The 13,065-nt window shown below is 45.2% G+C and overlaps 1 protein-coding gene across 2 annotated transcripts in view; it reads right to left on the reverse strand.

Moving 5' to 3' along the window:
• SMARCA2 (SWI/SNF related BAF chromatin remodeling complex subunit ATPase 2) overlaps positions 1–13,065 on the reverse strand; it is a 3,136,185-nt gene that overhangs the window by 3,046,401 nt on the left and 76,719 nt on the right. For both annotated transcript variants that reach the window (XM_069625745.1, XM_069625746.1), the window contains exon 2: positions 5,942–6,196. In XM_069625745.1, the coding sequence (XP_069481846.1) occupies positions 5,942–6,166 (225 nt within the window). In that variant the 5' untranslated portion in view covers positions 6,167–6,196. The remainder of the gene's footprint in view (positions 1–5,941; positions 6,197–13,065) is intronic.

Consider the following 13,065-nt stretch of genomic DNA (forward strand, 5'->3'; position numbering starts at 1 on the left):
AAAACGAAGGGATTACATACCTAGAGCCAAATTCAACAAACTTGTCGAGGCTTTAAATGGATTATGTCAATAAAATATAAGCATTACACATCTCTGTGACCTGTTACCCTAAGAGGATGCTATATTAAAGCATTTCATTTTGTTTTTCGAATATATTAAATTTTGAAAGAAAATAAAAAAGGCATGTTATTTTTAAGCAAGTATTTTATTAATTAAATGATAACCTAACAGTTCAACATGACAATTCTTTCTGTATGAATGAATCCCCAAAGTAAATGCCTTTGGAAAAAACATTGCATGACTACGAAGCAGAGAAAACAAAAAAGCAAGTAACAAACATCAAAATTCACTTAGCATTTCAGTTCATGCCCAAACAAACAGAAGACAAATTCAAGTAATCAAAAGAAACATTAATTGAGAAGCACCCAGTGAGTATATGCTTTCTACTGCCCAAAGCTGATGTGCCTGAAACACTACCAAGATTAAACTGTATATTTCTATCTAGATTTGCATATGGCAAAATCATTAATTATGTCAGAAGATTTCTCTCAAACCATTCCATTTAAAGCTTAAGAGAGACAAAGAATTCAATCGGTCTTCAATCATAAAGGTAAAACAGGGACAGTTAAGAGATATACCTCCTTTACCTTTTGTGGTAACGTGGGCTGAGTGAAAGCTATGATCTTAAGAGGGGTGTAAAGGTGAACCAGTAGTGACCCAAACACAGGATCATAGTCCAAAACAAAAGGGAATATCCAATCAATATCTATAAAAAAAAAAATATATATATATACTTACTTTAACTAAAACACCACCTGTAATAGAACAAATATAAAATACTGTACAAAATTCCACCCCAAACGGAAGAACAGAAGATGTAGGAAGAAACTAGCACTCAAAGCGTGGTTCCACGGGTGGTAGAAGAATTACTAACCACAAAACAAATATGTTGATAACAGGTACGATCAAGACCTAACCAGTCTCTAGGGCCCAATTGGACCGAGGCGGCAGTTCGGCGTCAGTTTCAGGATTCAGTTCTTGGTGGGCGCAGAGTAGGGGCAAATGTGGTTCCTCTGTGCAGCAGAAGAGGTGTTCTCAATGACGCAGGTCAGAGCCGTCCCAGGATTGCTTCGCAGTTAAGCCAGGCTTTAGTCACTGTGAGGGGTCGAGTGAGGCTCCAGCGGTTTGAGTCGGCGGGCAATGGTCTAAGCAATGACTTTGGGGGACATCGATGTGCAGGTCCATGAGGTGGCCGTTCAAGGGCTAGCTGGGCTGAACCATGGTTGTAACCCCCATTTATTTAATTTATTTTGTAAGCGCTAGAGACAAAGGGCCCTGAGGCATAGGAGCGCTGCAACCTAACACAACAGAACAGAAAATAGTGAGAGGTTGCAGGTGTAGACCGAGGGACTAGGCTGCGTCAGTCATCCCAGGGATTATTCAAAAAGGACAGTTTTCAGCTTTCGTTTGAAGATAGGAAGGCTAGGGCAAAGCCGGAGATCAGGTGGGAGGGTATTCCACAAATGCGGAGTAGAAAATGGGAAACAGCCATTCACTTCCAGTATCAATTTGGCTTTGGATACCCAAAGTAGCCCTGAGTCGTCTGACCTTGAGCAGCGTCTGCCAGGGAGCCATTTCAGCTGATCTGCCGGGTAGGAAGGACTCTGGCAAGAGAGGCAGGAGTCTGCTATGCAGACGGTGTGATACTGGATTCTCTTGGCGATGGGAAAGCCAATGCAGTTCTCTACGGGCAGAAGGCACATGATCCGATTTGCATAGTCCCACGACCGCTATTACAGCACTATTCTGCACCACTTGCAGACGGTTAAGTTCACCTTTGCCCACACCCAACAGACTAATAGCACAGTAGTCCAGGCGACTACCAATGATGGCCCCGGCCACTGTGGCACCGCTTGCCATGCCAAAGTAAGACTGATTTGCGTCAGGAGTTTAATTTAGTAGGAGTTATTAGAGAGCCAACGTGGTGTTTCATAGAGAGCTCTTGGTCAAAAGTAACTCCTGAGTTTATTTTTTTTATATTATTTTTTTTAAAAAAGTGTGGGGGGGGGGGCGTCTGCATAGGCCAGATCTATGACGCACTTTGGGGCTTGTGCCTAGAATCATTATCTCAGTCTGAGTTATTCAGGGCTAATCCGTTTAAAGCCATCCAACAGTGAAGAAGATTCTAAGTGCCACTGATGACTCCAATGTCTTTTGTATAGTCAGTCACCTGAAAGCAGAAACATACACTGGGTATCATCAGCATAGTTGGTGTAGCAGGTGCCCTCTGCGTCCAAGAGGTCAAACAGGGTGAGCATAAATAGTTTAAACAGATTGGGGGAGAGGCAAGAACCCTGTGGCACCCTACATTGAAGAAAGGAGCCAACTGATGCAGCGCCTCCATGGAAGACCTTAGCTGAGCGTTCTGACAAGAATGAGACAACCCAAATGACTTCTTCCTTGGAGAAAGAGGCCCGTTCCAGTAACCTGCTGGGAACAAAGGAATGATCGACCAAGTCAGAGTTGGTGTGTGACTCACCAGTGATTCGGTTTGGATCCCGGCATCGAGCAGTCTATTTGGGCCTAGTTGGTGACGGATTTAGCTAGGGCACATGACAGCGTCAAGCTGGGTTGAAGTGCAAGCAATAGTTTGACTTGGTGGAGGAGCACAAAAGCCAGCGCCGACACCTTCCCCCTCCTTCACAGTGCAATAAACACAGAGCGACTAGTTCAGTAGAGCAGAGAGGTTCAGCTGGTCTGCTATGGGGAACTCCAGGACAGGATGGCTCCATTCAGGGTCTGCGCAGAATGGTAGGTCCTGCTCCACAGCAAAGGTCACTCCCAATGTGCCCTGGAAGTGGGTAGGCGACAGACCTTTTTTCTGCCTTGGACTTCTCCTTCACCTCAGGCGGAGGACTTTGAAAAGCACAAATTTCCCCAAAGGAAATCCAGGGGGTTCCTCTCAGGTGAATCTTTGTGTCTTGAGAGGATTGGAGAGAATCTAAAGAAGCGGTGAGAGACCCCTTATTTTAAAGGCAAAAGTTCCCAGGCGATTGGACTAAAGCTAGCTTGACTTAGTGGTCCAATCCCTGTTCTTGAACAGAGTGGACTTTGCCCTCCTGATGTCACACCCAAAGTGCTTTGCCCCATAGGAAGTGGTGGTGACAGGAAAGAGAATGTGAGAGCAACAAGATGATGGAAGTCTCCTACCACTGACCAGGGCCTCCTGTCTACTCTAATCCCGCCTCCTTCCCCTGCCACCAAGAACAAAGTCCCTAAGAGATGCAGCACCCTGGTGTGAGGCTACTCCTTTTGAATGGATGTGCTTTGATACCTGGGCCCAGGACAGCTGCTTCTGGTCGAGGGTGTTACCTACCCTCACACAGATCAAAGGAAAAGCCCGGTACTCCATGTTCCTGTCCTGCCATTTGGCAGTCTACACCTGGCTGGCCAGAATACACATCACCTTTCACAGCAGAACCAACTCATGTGCGATATCAGTTGGGATGTGGTGACCATGATCATAAGTGGTACCATACCCAATCTTAGGCATAGCTCTATTTAGAGTTTACCCTGCCACAAGCATGGGTTACTCATGATCATCGCAGTTTAGATAGCATATCTTAAATGCTGCCCCTGCGTGGAAGAAACTTGGCTGTCACTGCTGCTGTCAACTGGGAATCTTGTGACCTTTGAACCTGCTTTATGCCATGAGCAGAGCATGCGCTGCATATCAGGCTACTGATGCAGCAGGGCACAAGTGCCCTATGTTTTTGGCATGGAGCTGACGAAAAGGGGAATTTTGTCGACAGGTTACCCTTTTGGAGATGGAATTACCTGCATTATTTTATGTATTAACAAAAATCAAAAAAAGCCAGGACTTTGCACCATCGCCAGATGGCCATTCTTCACATTGTGTACATTCTAGAATGTAAGCTACTGTGATTTATCAGTGCACACTAATGATTCAGGATCAATCTTAATGTTGTCAAAATTCAAATATTAAAGAGGTTAAAGGTGCAGGGGAAAAAAGTCTTGGCACAAAAACCAATATTACGCAAAAGGAAAGAAATCAGAGGTTCCAAATGTATTTTTTTCACACTTTAAATGTATTATGTAACCCCAGCATGTGAAATTGAGATAATCTTGCACCCACACGCTTGTGCGCAATATGCATCTTTCCTTGCATTTAACTTTTGTCAGACTGAACAATAGTTTGATAGTGAAAAACATACCGATGGGAACTTTTACTTGGTTTCAAAATGTTTTACTGTGCAATTAGGCCCAAGAGGATGAGGAGAAAACCTTGAAACTTGTCAGCCAATCATATTCAACTCTTGGATGTTTTCTTTTGCTATTTTGCATTTGAAATTCTTTTTCTTGATTAAATATTTCAAACTTTTTAGAATTGTACTGTCATTGAATGTAATTGAACGTGTTCTCTCAGACGTTTATTGAATCATTGACTGTATTTGGACAATATATTATAGTGTGCAGGGGACGGGAGGGTCCCAAATGTGGAACCTATGATTTCTTTCCTTTTACATTCTAGAATGTGACATACTTCATGTTCAGGAATTGATTAAAAAACAAGGACATTGATCAAAGGGGAACCATAATATGAAAGTCTCAAAGAAAGCACAAATTAAAGTAAAGAAGAGACAAAGAGGGCAATTATAACAGGGATTTGAGAAACACCAACAACACTAATCATTTCTCATTGCACATTTTGCATAAACCAGTAGATGGGTGCCACTGAGAAATGTAGCAGCTATAATTTATCTTGCAATGCTGATCTTGCTATAAAAAAAATAATGGTGCGAGGAAAGAAACGCAACACCACTAACTAAACCAGCACCATAATGACGCTTTTTTTAGTTTACATAACTAATTCTTTTTTTTTTACATGCATGTTTAGTAGCACACCAAGTGCTCCCATCAACAGCAAGTATATACACAAATATGAAACCCTGCACATGAACACAGATCTCTGCTCAACTCACCGAGTTATCTTCTTCACCATGGTAGGAATCACATTTGATCAATATTCATTTCAACTTTGATTATTGCATTTTGGTTATTTTATTCCACAATGAAAGATGGAATTGTGCTGTAGTGACCTCAAATAGGCCATTTACCGGTTCAGTTGATCTGAACTTGGTTGCAACACCTCATATCAGCACACTATGCATTATCATGATGTGTTTAAGTCTTACATAGTGCTACAACTTCTTTTGACGGGTAACCAGGTGAAGGCCCTTCCCACAGTACAATATCTCAGTGCATCCAGACAAATAAATCACACTTGTCCTGCCTGTTATCACTCTCCCTTTGTTGTCAGCCATCACATTAGCTATACACTGATTGAGATTTATGAGGTGCTAATGGCTGGGGTGTGAATGCCAGCCCTGCACGAAAGATTAACTAACAGGCGTGCTGCAAAGCGCACACTCGCAGAGGTAAGCAGGTCAGTGTTTGTTTTTCAAAATGATTGTCAACATTGAGCGGAAGGGACTAAGGCGAGATTGCAACCTATGCCTGTTTATTGCAATGTTTACAGCTCCTCCTACAACAGTTCGACACGCACATAATTGCCAGAATGTTCTCAACTAAAGCCTTCACACACAGACAACAACATTTATTGTGCATTGGGTCAGCATCATTTCCATTACTATTAATATTACTTTCCTGTTACATCTGGGGATGCAGCCGGTCATCCGCTTTTGTTTTCTCTTGGAGACACAAGCTCCAGGGAGCTTATTTTGGATCTACACTATACAGCAGATCTTAGACGTGCATGTTACAAGCAAGGTGGTCATCAAATGGGTTAATGTTGGCACTCCCATTGTATAGCAAATTTGGAAATAGATGGTCTTTATACTTTCTGTAAAACGTACAATGACCAAAAGGTTTGGATTAAAGAAAATATCATTAGTTTTACCTTATGCATTTGGTGCATGGCTTCCGGCGGATAATCTGAAGGTCCCAGAGTTGCCATTGGATGTGGTACACTAGGAGGACCAGGGCTTGGTCCCATCATGCTGTGTACAGAACCAGGTGAAGGTCCCGGACCAGGGCTAGGCCCTAATATAGGGCCAGGCGAAGGTCCTGGTCCAGGAGAGGGACCAGGATGCGGCATTGCCCCAGGGTCTGTTGGTGTGGACATGTCATGCAGTTCTGCCAATCAGCAGGTTGCCTTTGAAAAAAAAGAATGCAAATAGGATCAGCACGAAACATTCAAGAAACATTTATTTAAACAAGATTCTAATGAAGAATAGAGATGCACCACAACTTCAAATTCATTCATCCTTTTTAGAAGGTAAAAAAACGGTCACATATGATTATGTAAAACATTGTTTTCTAAAAAGTATTTGAAAGGCAAACAAAGGGAAGGCCTAATAAACCATCCTACTTTTCAAGTTAAACACTCAATTTCACCATGTTTTGGCCTTGCGAAAAAGGGAATTGCTTTGGAGGTGGAGTCAGCTTGGGCATGTATGCTGGGGATTTTCACCAGACCACGCAACTTGAAACACATCAGTAAGATAAAAGACCTGGCTTATATTCTGGCTAAACGGAGAATTGCAATGGGCCGGAAGGCGGCCCGACGGCCTAGAATTGAGATGTGGTGGGCGGACCTCATGAAATGAGCAGAGGCACAAACAGCTGCTTGGTATGAAGCAGTCAGCAGGGTGGGGGGGGGGTAGGAGGTGGGACCCCTGATGGCATGGAGACAACTGGTGGCCTCGATGATAGGGCCCTCCCAGGCCGACCATAGCGAGGATGATGCGGGAGAGAAGTAGTTACGCCTAGAGATGAGTAAAACAGTGACATTTAAGTAGGGGCTCGAGTTAAAGGGACGGGAGGGGGGAGGACCGAAATGTTTAATTAGTAATATAATGATGTGAAATGCAAATGTGGAGGTCCTCAAGTTTGTAATGTTTGGAGTTTGTTGATAAAATAATTTAAAAAAATACTCAATTTCACGTTAAGAAAAACGGAGTCAAGTGCATTATTCAAAATCGATGAAAAAAAATATAAATATCCATTATGCACATTTCACCATCAATCATCTATTCAAAGTTCCCTCTCTTGATTTGTTAAGTGTCGACCAGGGCTAAGTCCTCATAAGGGTTCCATGTTCTTACATCGCCAGGTATTTATTCGCAGAGTTTTTTGCTGAACGTTTTCGGCTGGAATATTTATATAGGGGATTGTGGTTGTGAACAAGCGGCGAGTTTTGATGCAAAACGCGTCAACATTTTTTCACACTTTGGGAGAGCCTTACTTTTTATGGCTTATATTTGCTAAATAGCTCTTTAGCTGTGTTGTTTTTATGGATTTAAATAAAGATTGACTTTGCTAAATAAGACAAGGTATCCGGATGGATTGTTTTTGTCCTTTGAACATGGAGTGCCGCCGCTCGTCTGGCCCGATTAATATCAGAGTTTGACATTGAGAAATATATATATATATATATATATATATATATATATATATATATATATATATATATATAATACATTACTCGCCGTAATCCTATTTCTGATGCTTTTATCTGCTTAGATTACATAGGCCGACATCTAGTGGAAGTTGCAGTGTATTACAGTTGTTTTCGAAACTCGAAAAAGGGACTTCGGCAGGGCGTGCCAGTAATACTATCCCTAGTGTGACGTCCACTGCACCCATGATCCCTCACGCGTCGAGGACCCTCAGATCTTTTTTTCTGACAAGAGGTGTAGCGTGAATAACGTTGTATCCAAGCAGATGCGCATCAGACAAGCTCGTAAGCATCCATGCACCTTCTCTACAAGGGGAGGAAGGGTGGGTCGCATGTGAATCTAAGCAGATACAAGTATCAGAAATACGATTACAGTGAGTAATGTATCTCTTCTGAGGGTTGTGGAATCTGTTTAGATCACATGCTGTGCATAGATTAGCGAGCAGTGGAAGAAGGAGGTGGTGGGATGCGAGAAGGTTCATGGGCAAACAGATGTCTTAGAACCATTTGTCCCACCTGTGTATCTGTCTTGGAATGAGTGTCACTGCAGTAGTGCTGAGTCAAAATGTGTATTGAACTCCTTGTAGCTGCTTTGCAAATGCTGTCTAGAGGGACATTTGCAATGAAAGCCAGAGTGGCTCCTGTGCTACTTGTGGAGTGAGCTCTGAGCGTAAAAGGCAGTGTCTTGTTTGATAGGGAATAGCACAATTGTATACATCTGACTAGCGATGGCATTCTTTGAAATGTGGTCACCTTCTCTGTCTGGCGCTATGGAGACAAACAGTTGATCTGTCTTTTTTAGCGGTCTGGTCTTGTCTACATAGTAGAGGACCACCCTCCTCACATCTAGTGTGTGGAGTTTCACCTCAGCTGAGCTGGTGGGTTCCTGAAAGACCGCCGGTAGCTCAACAGACTGGTTTACATGAAATTTTGAGATTAATTTAGGGGAAAACCTAGGGTGAGTACGTAATACCAGTTTGCCCTTGTGTACAACAAAGACGGGTCCTGCACTGACAATGCTTGTATTTCACTAACTCTGCTTATGGAAGTGATAGCCACTAAGAAGGCAGTCTTGTAAGGCAGGTGTTTGAGACTAGACTTGTGCATCGGCTCAAAAGGGGGCCCCATGAGCTTAGCAAATACAACATTAAGATCCCAACCTTGCGGCAGGTTTGACATTGGAGGGTGGAGTATTTAATCCTTCCATGAATGCCTTGATGACAGGTACCTTCCACCATGAGACCTTATTGTGGGAGGTGGTATAGGCTGACAAAGCCGCCCGGTGGACCTTTAAGGAGTTGAATACTAACCCTGCATCTAGCAAGTGGAGCATGTAGGTTAGAATGTGTGAAGGGGTACATTATATGGGGTTAATATGGTTAGACTGGCACCAGATTACAAATCTCCTCCACTTGTCAAAACAGTGTCTAGTGTTTGGTTTTCTTGATTCAAGATATCCATATATCTGTGGCAGATTAAGATGTCCAAAATCTATGACCTCAGGAGCCATGCTGCCAAGTTCATTGAGTGAGGTTGAGGGTGCACCGTTAGGCCCCCGTGCTGAGTGAGTAGATTGTAAGTGCAAGGGAGTTTGATGGGATCGCACATCGCCAGATTGCGCACGTGGATACCAGGGTTGTCTTGCCCACATAGGAGCAACTAGGATGAGCGTCACCTGTTCCTTGTGGATCTTGTTCACCACCTTCCTCATTAGAGGTGTTGGGGGTGGAGGGGGGAAGCATAAGGGCGTTACCCTTGGAACCTGGCTGGGAGAACCTGGACACGAAGTCTGGGCATTGCTTGTTTTCGTTTGTAGAGAACAAGTCTATTGTGGGGAATCCCCATTGAGAGAAGAGGTGTTCTATGACTCATGCGTGAAGCTGCCACTCGTGTTCTTCTGCAAGAGAGTGGAGTTCCCCTGGAACGTGCTGTGACGATAGGAATATTTTTGATTTGAGTGCCCATTTCCAAATTTGTTGCGCAAGCCTAGACAGATTTGGAGAGCGTGTGCCTCCTGTTTATTAATGTAAAACATTGCTGAAGTGCTGCCTGTCAGGACTTGCACAGATTGGTTCGCTAGGTGAGACTCAAATGCCGAAGGGCTTTGAATACTGCCAGAGGTTCTAGTAGACTGATGTGGTTCTGTGCTGTTGCATGAGGCCACAGACCCTGAGCTGTGTGGTGAAGGTAATGAGCCGCTCACCCAGCGAGCGATGAGTCCGTCGTGACAATCCCTTTTACTTCCGGATCGTAGAAGGGTTTCCCCTTCAACAGTTTTTATCTTGTCCACCAGCGAAGATTTTGTACTAGTGTTGGCGAAATGACCACTAGATCGTCCCACTGACCACTTGCCTGAGACCACTGTTTCGCCAATCACTCCTGCATGGGTTGCATGCGCAAACACGCATGAGGTACCAGGTAAATGCAAGATGACATCATGCCTAGCAAAGCCATAGCTTTGCGCACCCTTATCTAGCTGCCGGCCTGATAACGTGTTATTTGCAGTAACATGTTTTGGACTCTTTGCTCTGACGGAAAGACCAATCCCTCTTGAGTGTTTAGGCCAGCTCCTAGTGACTGTTTGGTTGTGCTTGGCACTAGGCTTGATTTTTTTCTCGTTGATGGAGAAGCCCAATTGAAAGAGAAGGTTGATGGTTTTTTGAATGTTTTTTCTGCAAATTAGGGGAGACTCCCCTGTAATCAGCCAGTCGTCCAAGTAAGGGCACACTAGGATTGCATCCCTATGCAGGTGTGCTGCCACCACCGCCAGTACCTTTGTGAATACCCTTGGAGCAGATGCTATTCCGAAGGGCAGCACTTTGAATTGGTAGTGCTGGTTCACTAACTTGAAACACAAGAATCTTCTGTGCGCTGGGAACATTGAAATATGAAAATAGGCATCTTTCATATCCAGAGTTGCCATGTAATCCCCTTTTTTAGTAGGGGGGTTACCTCTTGTAGCGTAGTCATGCAGAACTTTTGTGGCTTGACATATTTGTTTGCAGGGCACAAATCTAATACTGGGCACATTGTTAGGTCTTTCTTTGGCACAAGGAAGTAGGTTGAATAAATACCCTTGTTTACCTGGTTGGCCGGGAAAACCTCGATGGCGTCCTTTAGAAGAAGCGTTGCGATTTCCTCAAGAAGGATGCGCTGATGTTCCTTGGAATGGGTCTTTTGTCGTGGTGGCTGGTTGTGGGGGGGGGGGGGCGCTGGAGGAGCTCTATGCAGTATCCGCTTGTTACAGTGGACAGCACCCATCTGTCTGTGGCGATTCCCTCCATGCGTGGGTGAAGCTGGATACGCACCCTCCTACTGGAGAGGCATGGGAGCGCACCCGGAGCTGATAGTCACTGCTTTTGAGGCGGAGTGCCACCTCAGGAGGAGTTGCCTCTACCGCGTCCGCGGGATCTGCACGCTCCTCTTGAGTAATTCTGGGAGGACTGACCCCCGATTGTTTCCCCAGGCAGTACCTTGGCTTTGGCTATAAGTGGCACCCCTTTGAGAATTTTGGCCGCGTGAGCGACGAAAATTCCTGTTTCCCCTTTGGCCAGTAGGTTTATTGGTCAGTTGGCCCAATGACCTGAGAGTCTCGTATTCATATTTGGCCGTCTTTAAGGCGTCCTTGACAGCCTTGCCAAAGAGCACATTGTGCTCAATGGGCATGTTGATAAGGGTAGCTTGCATCTCTGGTTTGAACCCGGCACAACCAAGCGTGACGCTTGATGATAGTTCCCTCTGCCATTATCCTACCTGCGTTGTCCGCGGCGTCAAGATTGGTTTTCAATAAGCAGCTTGACACTGCTCTGCCTTCTGCGGCCACCTGGGCAAACTGAGATTTAAGTGGTCCTGGTGCCGATGATGGTAAGATCGAGACCTCTTCCCGCTTCTGGCAGTTGTAAATGGCCAACAGGGTCCAATTGTTAGCAATCCTAGTCTGGAATGCCGCGGGGGAAGCAACCTTTCTGCCCATTGTGTAAAATCTCTCGCTTTCTTTGTCAGGCGTGGCCTCAGAAGCTAGAGGGGTACCAGCCCTCTTCCTTGTTGTAGTTACAACTAATGAATCAGGCTTCAGTTGGCCTCTGATATACAGCGGGTCACATGGGACAGGTCTAAACAGTTTCTCTATGCAGGGGTTCACTGCCCGTGTAAGATTAGAGGTCTCCAGCGATGGCTGTATCTTTTGTTGAATGGACTTAAGGAGAGGGATAAACTACGCAACAGCATTCTTATAGCCAAGGATTTCTATACAATTCTTATCTTGTTGTACCTTTTGAGTTTCTATCTGAAAATGTTCTGCCGCCTTGACAAGCACTTCATTTAGAAGGGGTTGGTTGTCAATGGGCGAGTCCATGACCGGAGGATGCTGATCAACAGGTGAATCTATGGGATACATATTTGCCTCAGGGTCAACCTCAGGGTCTTCATCATCCACATAATAAGGGTCTGCTGCATCATCCCCGTAATAAGGGTCAACTGCCTCTTGAATAGCAAGGTCTTTATGGTCGGAGTCCGGGTCATAGAGATCAAGGATTGTGCCTTGCACTAGATTCTGGGGGCGCAACATTTTAGTTAAGGGTTGAGCAGGTGGTGTAGCGATCTGCAACCCAGAGGGTGCTGTGGTGGGGGGAGTGGATTGAAAACTTTGAAAGTAGGAAAGGTCCTTTTCATAAAAGTCTGCCACGAAGGACATCCTCCTCATGACCCAGTCTATATCCTCAGCCGACCATTGTGCCGAACTAGGGATGACTAATGGTTGGGAAGGAATCCCTAAATCTTCATTTGTAGGAGGAATTAATAAGAATTCTTTGGGCCTAGCCTCTTGAGGTTTCTCCTTATGAGGGGTGGGCCTAGCCTCCTGAGATTTCTCCCTGCGAGAGGGCTTCTCCCTATGAGGGGGCTTAGAGGACAACTTCTTGGGCTCCTTCTCCCTACCCTGGTCCCCTGAGGCGCGTTTCCCAGACTGTTTGGGGCCTAATACCTAATTTGACAGAGAACGTTGAATTTTGGGTGCAGGCTGAACCAGAGCCTTGTCTGCCGACAATCGGCCCTCGTGGGAGTTTCTCATTCGACGCTTGTCATGAGGCAATCTCGAACGAGAGTGCCCAGGGTACAGATAATCCACAGACCTTTCCCTGGAAGTCGTGCCTGGCCATCCACTCGACACATGTTGAGTCTCGGCCTTATGGTTGTGTGCTTAGTGGTAGATAAAGTGATAGCACTTCCGCCGCCGGGTGTTGTCCCCATAACAAGGCCGCCGGCCTGTCTTCCGGGGGTCGAGGGTCTGCGCTTGGATAGCCTGAGCTACCCCGTGGCCTTCGCCATCTGATACCGCAGTGTTGCTGCCGTCGCTGAAAGCACCCTCTACTTTCATGGCCTCGAGCTGCCTGCCGTAGTGGGCCCAGTGTTTAGTAAATCGGCCCTTCAAAGTCTTGGGCTTGACGAGCCTGCAAGCTCAAGAACCCTTGATGTGGTCTTGTGGGACACAAGTTACACACTAGGTGCGTATCGACCCAGGAACATTTTCTACTGCATTTGGGGCAAAATTTAAAGGGGGTCTGGTC

Source organism: Ambystoma mexicanum, chromosome 6p (assembly GCF_040938575.1).
Source record: "Ambystoma mexicanum isolate Mex_15411 chromosome 6p, UKY_AmexF1_1, whole genome shotgun sequence".
Classification (NCBI taxonomy): domain Eukaryota; kingdom Metazoa; phylum Chordata; class Amphibia; order Caudata; family Ambystomatidae; genus Ambystoma; species Ambystoma mexicanum.